Source organism: Muntiacus reevesi, chromosome 5 (genome assembly GCF_963930625.1).
Source record: "Muntiacus reevesi chromosome 5, mMunRee1.1, whole genome shotgun sequence".
Taxonomy (NCBI): Eukaryota; Metazoa; Chordata; class Mammalia; order Artiodactyla; family Cervidae; genus Muntiacus; species Muntiacus reevesi.
The window spans coordinates 46,264,210-46,284,564 of NC_089253.1; the positions used below are offsets into that span (position 1 = coordinate 46,264,210).

General features: G+C 56.3%; 1 protein-coding gene across 4 annotated transcripts in view; it reads left to right on the forward strand.

Moving 5' to 3' along the window:
• The window catches only part of NAP1L4 (nucleosome assembly protein 1 like 4), a 48,029-nt gene extending 29,013 nt beyond the window's left edge, over positions 1-19,016 (forward strand). For 3 of the 4 annotated variants that reach the window (XM_065938001.1, XM_065938002.1, XM_065938003.1), the window contains exons 8-15: positions 2,702-2,773; positions 6,378-6,517; positions 7,554-7,699; positions 9,778-9,800; positions 10,138-10,257; positions 12,583-12,612; positions 13,010-13,066; positions 18,016-19,016. In XM_065938001.1, the coding sequence (XP_065794073.1) occupies positions 2,702-2,773; positions 6,378-6,517; positions 7,554-7,699; positions 9,778-9,800; positions 10,138-10,257; positions 12,583-12,612; positions 13,010-13,066; positions 18,016-18,054 (627 nt within the window). In that variant the 3' untranslated portion in view covers positions 18,055-19,016. Of the gene's footprint in view, positions 1-2,701; positions 2,774-6,377; positions 6,518-7,553; positions 7,700-9,777; positions 9,801-10,137; positions 10,258-12,582; positions 12,613-13,009; positions 13,067-14,754; positions 14,793-18,015 lie in introns of all 4 variants that reach the window. The other variant, XM_065938004.1, reaches the window with a different exon arrangement.
• The last annotated feature ends 1,339 nt before the right edge of the window (positions 19,017-20,355 follow it).

Here is a 20,355-nt window from a genome sequence, read left to right on the forward strand (position 1 = left end):
TGAGGTACACAGTGAGCCTCTGCTGCTTGTTGCAGACCTGTTTTTTCAGAATTAGAAATCTAGCATTCTATTCAGACTAAGTCAAATAAGTGGAAGCAAAATGTCATACATTTTTCTGTCAGGCAAAAATTTGTTAAGTTTTCTAAAATATATATATTATACATGCTATTATATATATGTATACAAAAGCTTTTCTACTGTGCTTGATAAAAACTTGAGAAAGAACATTAAAAAAAGAAGATGGAGAAATTGGAAAACATAAATGAAATGGGAGCACTGAATATGAAATAGAAAAAGTGAAAACAAATTAGATAAAAGATCATATAGTCCAGTTGTTTTTAAATATGACTGCTCATTAGAAAGATAGCTGGAGCTTTTGAGAAAGTAATACCTGGGCATTTGTATTTTTCAAATAGTCCAAGATTATTCTGATATACATCTAGTTTACAGGTTTTTACAGGTGATTGCAGGCTTTTCTATTAAATGGTAGTCTTGGTGATATAGGATTATTGTTTTTCTTTTGACCAATCATACAGTGATATTAAATGAGTAATAGTTACAAAATGACAGTAGCGAAAGATGTTTGTCAGTTTTCACAATCGATAGCGAGACGAAAAATTAAAACTATGCTTGCCATAATGGGAACATGGTTAACCTAACCATGTAAGATGATAACTTACAATTGGGGGGGTCAGGCAGAGTGACGTGGTCATTGGAGGTGCGTACATGAAAACTTTGCAGACAAGCGAAAGTTAAGAAAATTCAGCACCCCCAAACCAGCTTTGGAACAAATGCTGAAAGAACTTCTCCAGGCAGGAAGCACTAGCCTGTGTGTCCTTCTCCGAGCTTCGCTTCCGTAGGGAAAGGTGTGGTTTTGGAAAAGTAGACCACTCGGGGTTCCTGCTGGCGCAGGGGTCAGGACTCGCTGCTCTACCTGCTGGGCCCCGGTTTGATCCCTGGTTGGTAACAGATCCTGTAAGCTGAGTGGTGTGCTCCAAACAGAGAAAAGGAAGAAAGAATACTGGATTGTGCTTTTAAAAGAATGCCGTGAGCTAGAAATTTATTGAGAAAATTGAGTAGTGCGTGCTGGAACCAGATTGTCACTCTGACCGTGTTAGAGGCTCCCTGGCAGCTTTTAAAGCGAAGCAGCAGCGACAGTGCCTCCCCACCCCCAGTCAGTGAGAGTCTGAGGCGCTTGTAGAGGCTCAGGAGATTCTGATGTGTCGTGATGACTTTGAAATTTGTGGGGAGCACCTTTAAATCAGCCCTTGAGTAGCTTCCACTGCGGGCCCTTAGTTTTGGAACTGCTTGTTTAGGCCATCGAACGTTCTCGGCTCTCTGGTGTTAACATGTGGCTGGTTGAGGAAGTGAAGACCATCATGGCTGTTTCACAGATGTCGAACAGTACTGTGGGTACTGCTGGTCTGACTGAGCAGGAGGGAGGTCCCCGCGCGTTACTGTGGAGCCTTGGTTTCTGCTTCTGGAATTTGGAGTTGACATCTCATACGGATGTGGCCTTTAAGAACTGTTTTGAGCTTATTTTTTGTCCAGACTTGCAAGGTGCCTTTGTTACTGCTGGGTTTGTTATTGTTCTGTGCAGGCAGGCCTCGGAGACATTGTGCATTTGGTCCCAGCACCCTGCAGTAACATAAACGTAGCATTAAAGTGAGTCATGTGAGTTTTGGTTTCCCAGTGAATAATAAAAATGAGGCTTACGCTATATTATCTATTAAGTGTGCAATAGCGTTATGTCTAAAAAATGTGCTTTTTTGTTGTTGAGTCACTCAGCTAGGTTCAACTCTTTGTGACCCCAGGGACTGCAGCACACCAGGCTTCCCTGTCCATCACCATGTCCCAGAACTTGCTCAAAATCATGTCCATTGACAAAAATGTACATAACTTAATTTAAAAATACTTTATTGCTAAAAAATGCTAATCATTATCTGACAACCTGCAGTTAACAGAAACCTTCAATTTGCAAAACAAAATCCAAAATATCTGTGAAGTGTGTTAGACGAGGTCTGCCTGTGATGTAGAAAGAACTTAAAATTGGGAAATTGGTAGTTTTCAGGCTTAATGAGCCCGAGGAAAACCTTTAGACTTTTGGGGTGAAGAAGTGACTGTTTTACAAATAAAGCGCCTTTCCTTAGCATGTGGTCTCTGGGTTTCAGGTCTTGTGGTTTTCCCCCGGAGTTTTCCTCCGATGACAGGCGCGGTAGACTGGAGCGTTCACACAGTGATGCCTTGTAAGGGCCTGGAGCCGTCCTGAGACGCCCTTCTGTAGTCCTGTCATTTAGGTCTCAGATGTGCTCTGTGAGTGGTCTTGCCCGTGAGTGGCCAGATCCTTACTGCCTTGGGCCCTGAGGGGGAAATGGCTGCGCAGGTCAGTAGCTTGTCCGGCATTTCTTCTGGTCCTGCCTCTCTGGGGATGTGAGGACCATCCGTCTGCACTGACAGCAGCAGGTGGTGTGAGAGCCGGCAGGGCTCCTGCCCCATGGTGGACTCCCGCGGCCCCTCCCTGCGGCCCCCCGAGGCTGGTGGTGAGTGAGCGTTTGGGTGGCTTCCTGGGAGTGACAAGGACAGAATTTCTGCGGGGCTGATGATCCAGGGTCTATGTGGAGATGAAGCAGTGACTCAGCGGGAACAGGTGTGTTGTCTTCTGCCGCTCACCAGAACCTTCTTTTTTTCTCTCTGTGATTAGGAATACGATGAGCCAATCTTGAAACACCTGCAGGACATAAAAGTGAAATTTTCCGACCCTGGACAGCCTATGGTAAGTACTGCCTGGTGTCAGAGGGTCAGGCCCCGAGGGTGACGAGTCTGGAGCGGGTGAGACCGCCGCCCACATGCTGGGTGACCCAAGTGACACGCTCACTCTCAGTCTCCCGCCTTGCTCAGCTGTGTGCAGGCCCGACTGGCGACCCTCCCAGCGGTGACTCCGGCCTCCCGGCTGGGCTGCGCGCTGCGCCGGGCTCTGCTTTCCGAGCCCGTTTCTCTCTGTCCTGTGGGCTGGGTCACGCTTCTCTCAGGCGTGTCCCAGGTTTCTGCGGATAGGCTGTGCAGAGCCGGTCACAGAGGGTGGCGGGTGCGTCCTCAGTACACGCAGCACAGTAGCAGAGATCCTCGGGGCTGGGGGGGGCCGGCACCCTTGGTTTTAAGAGTGACTCGGGTAGGTTCAGTGCTGAGGCGCTCCTCTGCTCCCTGAGATGTGCTTCCCAGAATCCTTGCTTCTGTGGGCTCTGCGCCAGCGAGTGAGTCTGCCAGCCCCGTCCTCTGCAGCCGCCTCAGCACAAGGCCGCCTGCGAGCGCTGCTCCAACTTGCGGTCCTTCTGTGCCTGGCGGGGCCCATCCCAGCACCACAGCGGCTGCAGCGCCACCGCCTGCCTGCGGCTCTGCGTTCAGGTCTTGGAGACAGGTGCCTGCGGGCCGGGCCGCAGGGCTTGTCCCCTTTCCTGTCCAGTGGGCTAGCCCACGGGGCCGCACACCTGTGTCTGTCCCTTCCCTGATGGCTCCACCCTGGAAGGATGTTCCAACACCCCTCTGCAGGTGGGGTGGGGGCGACAGCTGGAGTGATCTGTGCACGGTTTGGGGGCCCTTCTGGTAGCGAGGGAGCCCCCTCTTCCCTGCCACACCCCACTCATTGCAGGGCCTTCCCTTGAGGCTCTCTTGACCAGGGTGGGGCTCGGCCCCGCACCCCCAGAGGTGTCCTGTGGCAGTGAGCGCACTGTGACGGGTGTGAATGCTAGTCCCCTGGGGTGGTGGCGTGTGCATGCGTGCGTATGTATGTCATTTGATGATTCCTGCCTTCCTCAGCCCATCTGTCTTAGCTTCCCGGTGGATACGGGAGTGGATTGCCATTTGCTCCTTCGGGGGACCTTCCTGACTTCGGGGATCAAGCTCGGGTCCCTTGTGTCTGCTGCACTGGCAGGTGGATTCCTTACCACTGTGCCCCCTGGGAGGCTCATAATCACACACATACCCTCCCTCTTTAGTCTCCCTCCCGCCCACACCCGCAGCTTGTTCTCAGCTAGACAGAGGCCTAGGGAAAGAAGGAAAAGTAGGAAAATGTGAAGAAAGGCAGTAACACCCTGGGCTTGGAGAGATGACAGGGGAAAGAGATGGGGGAAAAGTGGGAAGTGAGTAATTGTGTCCATTCAACAGCAGGGGGTGATGAAGGACAGTGGAACAGAGCTGTTGGTTAGTCCAGCCCAGTCCCCAGGGTGGAGCAGATGCTGACGGAGCCCAGTGTGGAGATGGGTTTCCAGGGGACAGGTCAGGAGAGGCCTGGGGAGGGATCCCACTGACAGTCTCACTGCCCGTAGCTGCCTTCCTGTCTGTTGTGCCAAAAGTTTGACTTCAGTTTTAGATTCAAAGGATTCAACAACAAAACAAACCTCTTGTTACACACAATTTCAGTTTCTTATAGACGGTTATTTGACTTAATATACAGTCATTAAAAGAAAAGAATAGAAACAATAGAGAGAAGTCACAGTGCGTGTATCACCAGGTTGGGTCAACAACCTACATCCAGACTCCAGCAGGCTGGGAAGTCCGTGTTAATAGCAGTCTGGGGTCCCGATTGGGAAAGGGTCCCGGGCGGTGCATCTGCCCCATGGGAGATCCTTCAAATTGGAGTTTGGGGGTTTCCTGTTTACAATCTCAGGCCCCAAACCGATATCATGATCAGTTTGTGCACAGAAATGTAGCTCTGGTTTCACTTTAACTTTGACAGTGCTATTTGTTTCATCTCTAAGATCTTTTAGACCATGAGAGGCTTGCCAGGCCTCCAGGACCCATTCCCTTCCTTATCTCAAGTGCCACTGACTTGCTTGTGCTTGCAGGAGATGCAGGTTTGATCCCTGGGTCGGGACGATCCCCTGGGGGAGAGCATTGCGACCCACTCTGGTATTCTTGCCTGGAGAACCTGATGGACACGAGGAGCCTGGCGGGCTCCAGTCCATAGGGTCACAGAGAGTCGGACGTGACTGAGCGTGCATGGTTTTTACTTAACCATCTGTTTGTTTGACCTTGTGCGTCATAAGACTCCGTAGACCCTGAGGGGCTGGTCAGGCCTCTAGGGGCTTAAGAGATTGCAGGACCCATTCCTTTTCTTATCTAGAGTGCCACCTGACTCACTGTCCTCGCAGGCAGGCCTGGAATCCCGGCAGGTCAAGAGCAGGTGAGAGCCCTGCTCCCCCGCTTCTGAAGCCTGAACAGGACGTTTCTCCGTTTGTTGCCCCAATGCTGTCCTGACTGCACTTGGTTTCCCAGGCCTGTGGCTTGTGGTCGTCGGCCTCCCTGCCCTGCCGCCGGGTGTCTGGCCGCCTGTGTCTGCCTCCCACGCCTTCGTGGCCCTTCTCTTCCTCCTCCCCTTAGTTTGCCTAAATTACTTTCTCAGCTGATTGTTGTACCCTTGGAATAAAAACGGGAAGAGCTAACATTTCACTGGCAATGCCTGTGACCCTGGCTACTGTCTGACTGCTTCTGCAGAGTAGTCCTGGGTGGCCTCATGGAGAGAGGGGCTTGTGATGCCCTGTTACGGGCGAGGGAGCAGAAGCACAGGGAAGTTGGGTGACCTCCCAGAATCTTCACAGTGCTGACGGGCAGAGCCCATCCAGGCCTGGAGTGGGTCCTTTGGGCTATCTGTGGTCCCCTGAGCCCTGGGGAAGCAGGGCTGAGGGGAAGGTCTGCACACGCTGCTGCGGAACACGGTCCTCAAAACAGGGTGATGGGAGTCCCAGAGCGTTCCTTTCTGTTAACTTCAGATGTTGCCGAATCGCCCTTTGCAGTACACGAGCGCCCTTGTTTCCCAAGATGCTCGCCAGTGCTGCCTTCTTGGGGCATCTCATTCTCTGTTCACTTTGTTCTGTGGGCACGCATGTCTTCTTTGTTGCCATTTGATTTGTTCCCAGTGCTTTGTACCCACTCTGTCTGTTGAGCACTTTGTGAGTAAAGGGTGAGCGCGTCCATGGTGGGTCCGAGAAGGCTCCTCTGCCCACGTGGAGTCTTGCGCTTTCACTGTGGGGCCGGGAAGGACCTGCTCTGCCCGAGAAGTGCAGAGAGGGGCTGGGCTGCAGCTGGCCTTCCCCTCCAGACCCCCACCTGCTGTGACTGCGGGGCGGGGTCCCGGGCAGCGGGCCCGCGGGCCTACGTGTGCACTCAGGGTGTCGGGGGTCTCCCCAGCTGGCCTGGGCTCTAACTTTGGGCTGGTGGTTTTGTAGTAAAGACATTCTCTTTATGTGGCCACACCTCCCGAGCTCTTCAGTGCTCTGCCTTAGGTGGAGCTGGGTTCCAGCAGGTACTGTGTGATCCATAAGACCTGTCGCCAGTCCTCTGTAGATTCTAAGTGGTGTTGACCCTGAGCTGTTTCTCTCCAGTCTTTTGTATTAGAGTTCCACTTTGAGCCCAACGACTACTTCACCAATTCCGTCCTGACAAAAACGTACAAGATGAAGTCAGAGCCAGACAAGGCTGATCCATTTTCCTTTGAAGGCCCTGAAATTGTTGACTGTGACGGGTAAGAAAATGCCATTAAGCTTCTTTTTCTGAAACAAAAACAGGAGATGGTTTTAAAACGTCACAAGTAAGGTAGAAGTTAAGAATAAAGCAAGAAGCCTTCTATCTGTTTAAAAGCCCAGCAGACAGAGATGGAAGTCAATGAAACAATCTCTCCATTTGGGGATGTGACAGCTGGCACTGGGAAACATGTCCTGGGGTTCCCTGGGCCACCATGTAGGGTGATGACCAAGTTTCCCCAACTTAATGCGGGCCTTGGGATCCTCAGTCTCCCAGAGTGGCGCAGTGATATTGAGACTAGTCAGCTCCTCTCGGCAGGGCCCTGGTGAGTGAGCGGCTGGGTCAGTGCAGGGCCGCGTGAGCACGAGTGGTCTTGGGACCCAGTGCCTCTGAGACGCAGTCTGTGCACAGACCACCACAGACAGCAGCTTAGAACGCGTCCTCTCGGTTGGTTTGAGACATTTTGGGAAATCGTCTTATTCTTGATTGAAGCATTTGTTTACGGAAGCAAGGACTTAGCCTGATGAATTTCCCTGTGTGCGTGAGTATACAGAGCTTGATTAAATTCTCCTGGACGTGGATGGCCAGAATGCTTTTGAAAGATTGTTGCCCAGGCCATCGAGTGAGGAGCCTTCCTCCCTGCACTCTCTCTGTCGGCCAGGGTGACGCAGAGGTCAGCCCCGCCGGGCCCGCCCAGCGGCCCTGGAAGCCACGTGTCCTTCACCAGCTGGCGGTGTCTGTGGCCGCTGTGTGTTCCCCGCCTAGTCCCGCTCGCTTGTGGCCTTGAGGCCTTGAGCCTAAGTGGGGGCTTCCTGTGTGCTGTGGGGTCTGCAACGGGGCAGCAGTGACAAGCTGCTGGCCAGGCGTGGTCACGGCGGGACCCGGCGGGATGCTGCGCGGCCCTCCTGCGCCCGGGCCTCCGCCTCCTCGCGGACGGCCCAGTGCCCGCTTGCAGGTGCTCACGTCAGCTTTCCCGTGAAGCACCGAGCCGTGACCTGCTTGCCGGGCACACGGCGATCACGGTCTCATCCCCGCAGGTGCACCATTGACTGGAAGAAGGGGAAGAACGTGACCGTCAAAACCATCAAGAAGAAGCAGAAGCATAAGGGCCGAGGCACCGTGAGGACAATCACCAAGCAGGTCCCCAACGACTCCTTCTTCAACTTCTTCAGCCCGCTGAGAGGTGAGCCGGGACGCGGGCGGAATGGCGGTGTCTGGTTGTGGTCCTCTGGCGAGCTCGGCGCTGGGGGCTGCCCTGCCGGTTGGGGGGTCTGCGGGCGCCCGTCCCGGCTGCTCTCATACACGCACAGCCTGCAGGCCGCCCACCCGCCCCTCTCAGCCTGGGGTGCGGTTTTCTCTGTGCACCTCGGCGTGGAGCAGGCGGCGGTTGGGCGTTAGGTGTTGTGACAGACGTGGACTTGGGGCAGAGTGGGGGCTGGGCAGCGGCCTCTGTCCTCCCCTCCTCCAACTCCAAACCCGAATGGGACTCTGAGGGTTGAGAGCACAGTTCGGTGGCCCTCTTCACGTGACCTGCTCCCAAAAAGGCGACAGCCAGAGCTGCTGGCGGTGCTAGAATGCGGATGCGAGGGGGGATCACTGTTCTCCGCAAACGGAAGCCAGCCCGGCTCCAGGTGACGGTGGCCTTCGCGTGACTGTGGAGGCCGCTGGCGGCGTCTCTGGGCTCTGACCCCAGGCTGCGTGTCAGGCTGCCCGGCCCCACTCAGTCGCTTGTTTTTCACTGTTGTGGCTGTTGTCTTGGTTTGTTCTTGAGCCTGAAAGGCCCCAGGGTCTGTCAGTATAGGGGATAAGATCAGCTGTAAACATGATTCTCAGATTTCCTTGTTTGGAAAGGTCCCTTTCAGAGCTTCGCCTGGGAATGTTGGAGGTTTCCTGTGTGAATTCACCATGAAGAAGAGGGGCTTTGAATCCTCAATTCACTGAGTTGGACTTCCAGATAATTAATAGCAATTAAGATGGAATTAAGTGGACTTGAGGATTTGGGGGAGTTTAGCGGGGTTCAGAAACTGTTGTGGTTGTTGTTCAGTTGCTTAGTCGTGTCCAACTCTTTTCAACCCCATGGACTGCAGCATGCCAGGCTTCCCTGTCCTTCACCTTCTCCCGGAGCTCGCCCAGACTCATGTCCGTCGAGTCGGTGATGCTTCCAACCATCTCACCCTCTGGTCCCTTCCCCTCCCACCTTGTATTGTGGTTGCACGAGTCTGAAATGTATCAGAAGTCACTAAGTTGTATACTTGAAGTAGGTGAGTTTGAGGGAGTGTCCCTGTTTTAAAACAATCAAACCATATCAAGTGATATGCTCTATGAAAATGAACAAAGGTTCTCAGTGGGGGAAGGATGATGGAGTGGTCAAGGGAAAAAATTAAAATCAATAAAACGATCTTTCAGATGTAGGAAACCTAGCATTGCTAGTCCAACGCCCCCTTTAGTTTTTGTCCTACAGAACTGGCCCAGAGGTGGGTGTGCAAGCCCTGTGATTGCTGCCCCCAAGGCCAGAGTCCCAGAACCGGCGTCTCGCTTGTACGTGAGGCTAGGGGCTACCCCGGGAGTGGGGCCCAGATGGCAAGTGCCCCTCGCTGGGCTGGCTCCACGGGGACAGACCTCACAGCGGTGGGGGCTGGGAAGACGGGGGACAGTGTGTGCCCAGCAAAGGAGCCTCACTCACCACGTGAACATGACTGGGCCCTGCTGAGCATGGGTTCGGGCCCGCCTCTGTCACGTTCGGCTCTGTGCTGGGCTGTCCTGGCGTTTGGCACTGGGCTTTGTCAGTGCTTGGCAGCCCGCCCTCCTGGGACGGTCAGCACTGTCCCCTCCCTTCTCCTTTGCAAGCAAACAGAAGTAGAGTCCCAGCCCAGCTGAGGTGCTTTGCCTCAGTGCCGTAAGGACTTAAGGGGCTTAGAGTTTCCTGTTTTCTGTTGAATCATCGCACGGAGTTACACGAGGTAAAATGCCACTTAAAGCACAGACGCGCCAAGAGACCTCAGTCTGGCCGCCAGTGCACCGTTCCACCTGTTGACCTTTAACTCTCTGCAAGTTCTCTTCTGAAAGTGGCCTTCTCCGGAGGGACCAGGACGGGCCAGGAGGCCCTGCGCAGCTTTAGTCTGTGGTGGCAGGAGGAGGTGGGGGCCATCCCACTTTGGCGATTTCTGGAGCACCACGCTGCTTATCTGTCAGCCGAGCGTCCCGCGTGGGCTTTAGAAAGGTTTGGTTATCTGTGTAATCAGATGTTTTCTTTTTTTCTAGCATCAGGGGATGGAGAATCACTGGTAAGATTTGCGTTGTTATTTAGAGTCTATTCTGCTGTTAAGGGCCATTTCCCGAGTAGTTTGCTGCTTCCTCTTTAACCCATTCCTGCTCCCTAGAAACCAGGGGGAGCCTGTGTCTGCTGCCCCGTGGTGTGGGACAGAGGCGTGCTCTGCGGGTGGGCTTCGGGGGCAGCCGTGTCCTTCAGCCTGCGCCCAGCACTCACCCGTCTCTCCTGCCGTGTGGCAGCGCGGGTGCCGGGCACCTTTAAGCCAGGTCCCAGGCAGTGGGGTGGGGTCTGGTGAGAGACTGTGACATTTACCCCGTGGAAACAGGTAAGCACTGAGCTTCCCCTCCCAGGATGAAGACTCCGAGTTCACGTTAGCCTCCGACTTTGAGATTGGACACTTCTTCCGTGAGCGGATCGTGCCGCGCGCTGTGCTCTACTTCACGGGGGAGGCCATCGAGGACGACGACAACGTAGGTGGCCTGGGGGCGGGGGTGGCCGTGGGGCCCGGGCGGCAGGGCAGTGCGCTCTGGAGCCGGGGGAGGAGGCATGGCCGTGGTTTCTTGGAGCGGAGCACCCAGGGCCTGAGTCAGCCTGTGCGGTGACGCCTTTCCAGTGTCCTGTAGGCATACGGGCTCACTGCTGCATGCGAGGCGTGTGGCTGGGGTGACCTCCAGACGTGGGGACTGTCATGCAGCGCCACGTGGTGACTCTCAGAGCTGAGTCGTGCTGCTGTGTGGCATACCGACTCGAGAGAGAGAACCGCACGCTCCACAGGAAGACGGCCCCTGGGCCAGCCCCTTCCCTTCGTCCTGGAGGGGCTGGCCTCTCGGAGTCAGAGCTTGAGAGCGGGGCCCTGAGCCCATTTGGCCACCTGTCCCCGAGCCATCACCCAAGACCGTTCTCCATCATGAGCCAGCCCGGGGTGCTGCCAGCCTCCTTGCTGTGTGGAGAGGAAGTTTTCCCCTGTGGTGTTACTGGAAGCGGTTTAGTTGACATTTACTCCCTCGTGTTGAGCACTCTGAGGTTTCCTTTCTGGTGAGGTCTGTGGGGGCTTCCGGAAGCCAGGCGGGTCTCCATTGCTCAGCACCCTCCTTCGTGCTGCAGGCCCCGGAGCGCCGAGCGTGGGCCAGCCCGGGTGTGGGCGGCACCGTCTGAGACGAGTGGGCTTCTTGGGCAGTGTGCCCATCTCCAGGAATCCAGGAACGCGGACACACACGGCATGGCGTATCCGGGGGTCATGAAAGCACCCGGGTCGCTGCTCAAACTCCAGTTTAGGAAATGCAGGTTGTACAGATTCTGGACCGATGCCCTCCAGGAGCACCTTCTCCAGTGAGTGCACCGTCCCGCACTCTGTCCACTGCGGTAGGGCTGGCGCTGCCTGACGCTGGACGATGTGAGATTCAGCCGTTGGCAGCTGAGGAGCCAAAGGATCGAATTTATCTAGTCTGGCCAAGAAGGATCTAGTGGCCGCACTTTGGAAACTGCCTCTAGACCTCTGATGATCACACACCCACCATTGTGAAGACCGCATTCTGCAGTGTGTGTGTGTATTTACTCACAGCACACACAGGGTGGCCACTCCTGGTGACATCTGTGCCTGTAATCACCCCTAATGCCTTCGGGCACACACCACAGGTTCATGGCGTGGTCCAGGGGCTCACGCAGCCTACTGGAGCCCCAGTTCTGCAGGTTCCCACGAGTACGCTGGGGCTGATGGAACCACTGCAGCTACTCTTCCGGCTCCTGGCCGAGGAAGCGCAGCGGTGTGGGGACAGGCTGCTCGGAGCCGTGCAGGGGCTGGGCGTCGTATCTGGGTGGAGTGCACACAGGCGTTCGGGCTTGGTCTTCCACACTCGTGTCGGTCACCTTGCTCGGAGGCTTGGCTCTGCCAGAATTTGAGGTGCCTGCACAGAACGCTCAGAGGACGATCCAGGGTGAATCGGTGCCCGTGGAGCCTCGGGAAACCAGCATGTGACCCTGTGCAAGGCTGGTTTCCGTGGAACCTCGATGCCGCAGCGGAGCCTCGTGGGCCGCCTAGCACTGTCAGCGGCTCTTCAGGACACGGGTTAGGAAGGAGCGCTCGACGTCCCCACCCCGCTGCTGCTCGGGCCGAGGGGGCATGCAGACCCCGCCCGGCACTGCGCTCTGCTCAGTGCCTTTGACTGTTGCTGAGGACAGTGGGAGGGGGCGTCCAGGACGAAAGAGCGTGAGAGAAAGCCTGCTCCATCCGCAGGTGCCTTGTCGATGGGGTTGAGGTTCATGTAGCGTTGTTTGCTTCTGGGAGCAGCCTCATATCCGAGACTTTGGCTGGGAGCCTGACCAGCAGTGTCTTTGGACACGCAAGAGGTTGGATCCAGACGTTCGTTCGGCTACAGTGTTGGAATTTCTCCTGGCATACTTTAAACACCAAGGTTTTATTACATTCCTAGACACAGATGAACGGTTTCCCCTTGTCCGAGATGTAAAATGACGCTGGGAGTCCCGTGTGTGATAAAACCATGCGGCTGGTCTGCTTAGATGGGGCTAAAGAGCCTGGTTGGACACAGCGCACCCCGAAGCTGACTGGCTCCTTCTGTGCCCCACCCGCACCCAGGGTCTTTGTTTAGGGTGGTTTTCAGATACCTGGTGTCCCGTGAGCATGGCAGGACCAGCAGGAAGCTGGCTTCTGCTCAGAGGCGTGCCACTGCCCGCTCTCTTCAGGCCTGACCACTGTGAGCACGGGACAGGGGCTGTATCTGGATCAGGTTGCCACCGTGCTTTATAAAAACGTAAAAACCTCTTTCCTTCCCTTTCAGTTTGAAGAAGGTGAGGAAGGAGAAGAGGAGGTAAGACCTGGCTCACGTGCGAAGTCACTCCCCGAGGTGGTCCTCGGCCCTCTCTGCTTAGTGGACTGAGGCTGTGGGGTCTGACTGGCCACGATGCACTCATCTTGTGGGGACCTGCCCCGGAGGCCCTCAGCCCTGGTGAACACTCGCTAAGACGCAGCGGATGGGTGGCAGTGTCAAGTGGGACCCTGCAGTTGGCTTATGAAAGTGCATCCTAGAAAATAACCGTTTATAAACAATCCGCTTGTTCAGCAGTATGTTTACTTCAGGGTCGTCTGTGGGAAAAGTGTCCAGAGGAGGGATTTGCTCGAGTGTGGGTGGTAGTGATTGTAGCCAATTTCCTTGTGAATCAGAGTAGCCCTGTCTGTTCAACTCATTCTCCCTCCTTTTGATGCAGGAGTTAGAAGGTGACGAGGAAGCAGAAGATGACGATGATGCCGAAATTAACCCCAAGGTGAGTTGTCGGGAATTCCCACACCTGTGTCTACTACACTGCTGAGCTTTTAAAACACGTTCCTAGCTTTGAGCCAGGCTGTTATGAGCTGTTATGAACATGTGCTTGTCATTCACTAATTAGATGAGTTAAAATTGTACCAGAAATATACTCGGATGACGAGCTGTTTAGATACCTGATACACAATTTGAGTGTTAAATGGCTTTCTAGCTCTTTCTCAATCTGTGTCTTATTTATGTAAACCTACTTGGGAGAGCAGCTTTACTTTCCTTATTTTTATGATATAGTTGACAGCATGAATAAACCTTTGTGTTTTGTGTTTGTTTTTGGAAAAGGTACGGAGATGGGGTTTGGTTTGTCTTGATGACTAGAATAAAGGAGCAGCAGGCAGACTTTACAGTTGTAACTGGACTGAGATGAGTGAGGGGATACCTCTCAATAGCTTAGAGAATTTGAAATAGATCAGGAAGCTTTGCAAAAACCAACAAAGAAACAGCTGATGAGGGTGAGTGGCAGTCCCAGTAATTTTACACGTAAGTGAGATTGAACCTACCGTCTCAGATGAGCCTACATCAAGGAACTTGCCACTTGCCACGTGTTTAAATACAGAAGTGCTTTAATGCTGTTCTAAAGCTGTATTGAGAATTACTCTTGTGTGCTCACATGGAATTTATGGCTCACCTGCCTCTTAGGACTGAGGGTGTCACAGTCTGTCTGAAGACTCACTGTACTTGGTGCTGTGGACTCTCTCTCTAAGTAGACATTCTTTCCCCCGGTCGGGCCCTAGGCAGGCCGTGCGTGACGGTCTGAGCGCTCTGTGGCGCCGGCCATGTCTACGAGTGCACGCTCTGGTGGTGCTTCCTTCTAGGGAAGGGCGTGAGTGCATTTACCGCCTCAGCGTACCGTGTAGGTGCTGCTCGGGCCGTGGGCTCGCACACGTTCATCTCTTGAGCCGGCCTGTCCCCTTTACGGTGACGCGTACACGCCGGGGCCCCGAGTGCCTCGCCCTTCGCCGTCAGCTGAGGAGCCGTGCCCTGCCTGCCCCCTGGCTGTCCTGCGGCCCTCGGGGGCCTGAGGCACGTGTGCATGGCGGGGCTCCAGGCCAGAGGCAGGCGGCTCGGGCGGCCGCCTCTGACTGGAGGCGTCTGCCGCTCGTCCCCGCGGCACTGAGGCTGCTTCCTCCTGTCGTGTCGTCCCTCCCGTTGTCGTCCCCTCTTCTCTCCGTGGCCAGGCCTCTTGTCTTTTCTCACGTCTGGGTTTTCTAGAAGAGCAGCCGCACCTCGTGATCACAGAACGGAGGGGACGGCCGGCACTCACCCTTCGTGAGGGCCTCGGTGTGTTTCGTTGGTCGGGAGCGGGCGAGACGGGCCAGAGGCTCGTGGGGTGCGGGTCTCAGCCACGCCGAGGGGTCTGGTCTGGTCCTCTGGGGCCGTGATGGGACACTCCTGCTCCTCTGGTGCTCCTCTTCAGAGGACTCTCAAGTCAGTCTGCCACGAGCAGGGGCAGTGCGGGAGAGGGCTGTCTGGGTATTAGAGGTGCAGGTCTGAGTGTCAGGTTTCCCATCTCAGGGTTGATATTTTGCAGCCCTTTTATACCATGAGAAATTGTGGCTCTTTCTTCCTGTTTAATTTTGTACATTTCATTTTCTCTCATGCTGATGGTTCCTTTCAATTTTTTTCCCCGTTTAGGTGTAATTTTTGTCTGTTAATCATTCATACGTTTCTAGGTAAGGTGGAATTCCATTCATTCATATCTTCCAAACTTGTGGTCTGTGTTCTGTAACAATGCCACGTTGTGACCGGTAGCGTGTCCAGGGATGCTCAGCACATGCGGGGCTGGACAGGGCTTGCTGAGACCAGGCGTCTGCCGTGTGCACTTTGAAAACCAACCGACAGAAACCACGTCGGGCTCCTGTTGGCCGATGTCACTGGTGCGGCATCTTTGTTGGCATTGGAACTGCCCCCCTGCCCCGAGTAAGAGGACAGAATAAGGGTCTGGGACCAGAGTGCTCAGGCCCCCCAGCAGGGCCAGCCTGCTGCCCACTGTGGTTTTTTTTTTCCCTTGAACGTGTGTCTGTTGCTCGTTTCTACTTCTTAAGTTCAGGTGTTGTGCAGAGCAGCAGGGAGTGAAGGGTGGACTTTCATGTGCCAGAATGTTTTGTCTCGGGAGCTGCTGGCGCCAGCGTCCCGTGGGTGGTGGTGAGTGCAGTGGAGGTTGCCGAGGCGTGTGCGGCTCGAGTAAGAGAACCAGCTCCAGACCAAGGCCGTACGCCCTGTCCCCTGCAGGGTCCCCTCCCCGTGGCTCTGCCCATGTCACAAGTCCCCCCCACGGACGCCGCTGTTGGCTCCTGTGGGGAAGGGAGGGAGGTGCGAACAGGAGACCTGTGTGAAGCTGGGGTGGTAGTGTTGGCATCTAGGTGGGAGCAGGGCTCCCCAGACTGCGCTGGTGTGGAGGGTGTCTGTCTGCATCCCCTCCCTTCACTCAGGCGGGCTGGCTTTCGTAGAAAACCAAGGCAGGCAGGCAGGGGGGGCTACAGAAGACTTTTTTTTTTGACTACAACAGGTCTTCATTGTGGATGCAGGTTCTTTAGTTGTGGCGTGCAACTTCTTGGCTGCAGCATGTGGAGTCTAGTTCCCTGACCAGGGATCGAACTCGAGCCTCCTGTATTGAGGGCATGGAGTCTTAGCTACTGCACCACCAGGGAAGTCCCTGCAGAAGACTTTGGATAGGTGACATGCATAGCCACCCTGCGTCCCGTCTGAGGGCTTCGAGCGGTCACGTCAGGGTGTGTCTCCTTGCTCCTGGCCCCCACTGCCCGTAGTGTCTGAGGGGTGTCACCGGGCTCGTTCAGCCCGAAGCCCCTCTGCTCCCCACCCCCTGCCGGTGGTGCGGGCCGTCCGTGAGCAGCCCAGCGTGTCCTCTGGGCAGAACCAGTCACGCTGTTGAGCATCTGTCTCCAGGCCCGGAGCTCCTGTGGAGGAGGCCGCTCCCAGGACTGAGCCAGCAGCGCTGAGACTGGGGCAGGTCTGTGGGGACCTTGTCCTGGGCCCCACCTTCTCGGGCAGTTGCTGTCTGTGAAGGCCTTTCTCTTAAATGTCCCCAGCTGGCAGGGGATTGGCTCTCTTGTCCCTTGATGACCGGGCTTCTGACAGCTTCGTGACGTGAGGGCAGGGTTTCCTGCAGGTCGTCTGGGCCCCTCCCAGGCTGGAACCATGGTGTCTTGCTGACAGAGTTCACTCGTGTGACTGCAGGGGTCTGTCAGGGCTCCAGCCTGGAAGTTGCGTCCGTGTGGACGCTGGCCCGGGGTGGAGCTGCGCTTGGCCTTTGGGAGGCAGCATGCCGCGGGCGGCCCTGCTCCCCCTGACTGATGAGCTCCACTCCGCCTCCCCCACCCCCGCTGCCCGTCCTGGCTTTGGGACAACCAGTTCCCACCAGCGTCTGCAGCCCCCAAGGCGAGCATTTGGTGATGCACTCTGGTGGTAGAGAAGGTGTGGCCCCGGAGACAGCACGCTGCCTTGCGTGCTGCTCCGTGTGACACGGCATCTGTCTGTCCACTGTGTCCGTTTACCTGGAGGGAGGTGGGGCCACATCCCGGTCCTGAGCCTCCTGCCCAGGCCCACCTACTCAGCCCACCACCCGCCACATAGTCCCAGCCCCCCAGCCTCAGCTCTCCAGCCTGCTTTCTTCCTGTAACTCCAGCTGTGGAAACACGCGTCTCCCCTTGTCCACAGATGGCTGCATGCCGCTGCCCCAGCCCGGAGCACCTCTGTACACCCAGTGAGTCTGGAACCAGCCTCTGAGCCCCGTGGCCATGTGTCCGGGCTGCCTCCAGGCCCCCTTTGAGATGACAGTTAGGTCTCTTTTAAGTAGAATTTCTCGTCGGGGTGCTTGCTCTGGGCCCAGGCTCCTGGTGGTGTTCCTGGGGAGTGTGTGATCAGGTGCTGTTAGCCCGGTGCTGGGTGGCCGCGGGGCCAGGCCTGGAGCGAGCGTCCCACTCGGCTCTATGCTTGTGCACCTGTGCGTGAGGGCCTCAGCCCGGGGCCCGCGGTCAGGGTTCTGTCTCTGTGCCTCCTTTACACATGGTCTTTTCATCCCGCAAGTGTGGGTTCCCACAGGATGGTGCCCGGCTTGTTGATTCTCAGCATCAGCTGTGTTATACCAGATGTTTCTTTTAAACTGTGTGATGCCAGTTTTTCTTAAGACTTTGTGGACATGCCACGTTACATTCAGAGTAATTTGTCATCTTCCCAACCAGAAATCATGAGTTCCTGTTGAGTAAGTCATAGGCTCAGAAGTATTAGTAACATTGATGTCTGTCTGTGAGGTTCTTGTGGTCTCCGCACAAAATTCATGGGGTTGCTAAACAGGTTGAAATGCTGTGAGCTGTTCTCCGTTGGATTATAGTCAAGTGAGTCTGCTCTGGGGAGTGGTCTCCCCCTGCCCCTCTTCTGGAAGGCTAGCGTGCCAGCTGTGGGGCTCCTGGAAGGCTTGGGCTTTGTCTGTGGGGCACTTAGTGGCCCCTCATCCGCTGTCATGGCCTTGTCCCCGTCAGTGAGCGGAGCTCTGAGGCCTGGTCCTGGGGGCAGCTGTGCTCCAGGCAGGGCCCTGACGCCTGGTCCATCTGTGCTGTCCCAGAGCCGGGGCCTTGCAGCGTGGGGACGGGGCGCTGCTCTGTTTAATTGCTCTCTGCCACTTAAGGACCTCCCCTCACCCTGAGATCCTCCTGCTGACAGTTAAGATGTCTTTAAACAAGAAAAGGCAGCCCCACTGTGCCCTCGTTTCTGGGACGTTAGCTTATTTTTTTTTGTTACTATTTTCAAAATGTATGTTAGCAACCAGTTTTTTAGTAAGAACAAGTGAAGTATCGAGTCTGTGTTTGTGATGTTGGATGGAGGTGCCTGCTGACGGGTTGCCCGCTTCTCTACAGTCTTGTTCTCTCTCGTTGACAGAAGGAGCCCAGCCAGCCCTCGGAGTGCAAGCAGCAGTGAGGCGCCGCGCGGACAGTGCTCACGCCTGACTCGTTTTCAAGTGCATGATTTTCACTTTAACTTCTCCTTTTACTTTATTATTTTGCTTAACCTGTACAGTGGCAGCTCAGATGCATTTCAGAGATAGGAGGTTAATTCCAGCACCCTCTACGGCTTCAGGCACAGCCTGGTGGACTCACCCAGCCCTGCCTTGGCGAGGGCCCTGCAGATTGCGTTGGGGGATCCCTGGACACCAAGGGCAGGTGTCCAGGGGTGTGGTTCCAGGGCATCTAGAACTCCTTCACCCCTCCCGCCATCGGACAGGATTTGTTTTGTTTGAAGACGCCCACGCACTGTCTCCAGTCCCGGCAGAACCAGCCGGGGTAGGCGCCCTTCTCACACTGCTCTTTCTTTAGTTCAATTTTCCTCAGGACTGACCCTGAGGCTCCAGCTTTTGTGGTTCATCTCGTATTTATTTTATCTTTCACGCTGGTGACGGCTTGGGGGCGTGCACTGTCGCTTGTCGTTTAATTTCTGAGAGCCTGTGGGGACCAGACACCCAGAGCCCTGAGCCGGAGGTGCTGGTCGGGCTGCAGACCGCGCGGAAGCTGCTGCTCCCGCAGGACACGCGGGCCGTGCTTGGCCTTGGGGACGGGGGTGGGGCCGTGGGCAGAACCAGGTTTGCCAGCCTTCGCGGGGAGGGGCTGCGGCCGGGAAGCACGGCTTTCCTCCTGGTGCGACACGTCTCGCTCTCGTAGCTCCCATCTCTTGCCCCACGCTCATTCTGTCCTACAAGCCCTGGTTCCGAGCGGCCTGTCCTCGGAGGGTGTGGGTTTTGCGTGTGTGCCCTCTGGCCCGGGGAGTTCAGGCTGCGGCCGGGCTGTGGAGTGCTCAGCCTTACTTAACGATACATTTGTAACTGAATACAGTGTTTTCAATTTGTACAGAATAGTTAGGATATTCTATTAAAGTTGTGAACCATGGAGCCAGTGTGCGTGTCTTCCTGGGGCGCCGCGGCGGGCGGGGCGGGCGGGAGGGACGGGCGGGCGGGCGGCCAGGGTCGGGGTGGGAGGGACGGGAGGGCGGGCAGGGCCAGGGCTTGCGGGCTCCTGGTCTGCCTTTGCTTCTGAGGCGCACTTCCCTGGCGACGGGTTGGGGTCCGCGTCCCCGCCCCAGCAAGGAGCCGCTCCTCAGCATTGGCAGGTTTGCGCCCTCTAGGCTGGGAGCTTCGAGAACGGACGCTTCCTGAGCGAGGGCCATGCGCCGTCGGTCTTCTCGCCGCTGCTTTTCCAGGGTTTCCTCCCGCCCCCTTCTCAGGAACAGGAGCTCTTCCCAGAGAAGGCGCTTCCGACCTGAGGGCCGCCACTCGTCAGCCTTTTCCGGTTCCGGTGTTTGCTCCGCCCCCTTCCCAGAAGCACCCGCTGCCCGGGCCCCTTGCTCCAGCCCCACGGCTGGGACTCTTCCCGTGGCCAGGTCGGGGCGCCCAGAGAGGGAGCAGACCCCGGGGCAGGCAGGCAGGTGGCTGGCCGCCCCCGCCTCCGCACAGGAGTCCAGCCCGCCCGACGCCCGCCTGCCTGTGGGGCTGGCGTCTCATGAGAGCGGCCAGAAAGCGGAGGGTGCTGGCGGGCGTGAGGGAGGGCGGGAAGCTCGGAGCATGGCTGAGGGGTGAGCATGCGTTCAGGAACGACTGTGGAGCTGGACGGTCTTGGCTGAAGTGTCTGGGCAGCCGAGCTTCACACCCCCCAGCAGTGGGCGGTGGGGAACCCTTGCCCGTGCCCACCCCAGAGGCCATCAAGGAGAGGCTGCCTTGTTTCCACCCACACGCAGCCAGTACCCATCCTCGGAGGGTGGGCGAGGCCCCCTCGGGCCCCCACTCCAGGCTGGCTGCTGTCACCACTGGCCCGGGGCACTCCGTGACCGCGTTGATGACAAGAGCGGGCAGGGTGGTGGTGCAGGGCGCTGTGCCCGGGGGACCTGTGGGAGGCGAGCAGACGGCGTGGTGCTGGGGGCAGCTTATCTCGCTGCCGCTGGTCCCTCTCCCACTGTCCTCACCAGCGGGCGTTGGACCTGAGTTCACACCCGAAGCAGCGGCTCCACCCTGAGCGCAGAAGGATGCTGGGCGAGTCAGGCGAGCAGCTGCCCTTCTGTCCGTTGGTGAGCAGCGGTGAGTGTTCACCAGTTGGTGTGAGGAGAGCCAGGGGAGACGGCTAGGTTCTCTGCCTGGCACTCTGTAGGCTTCGGGAGAGGAGGTGCGTGTCACCTGGGTGCGAGTCTGCACATCGTTCCCGGTTTGAGATGGCCACAGACTGGGGCGGCCCCTCA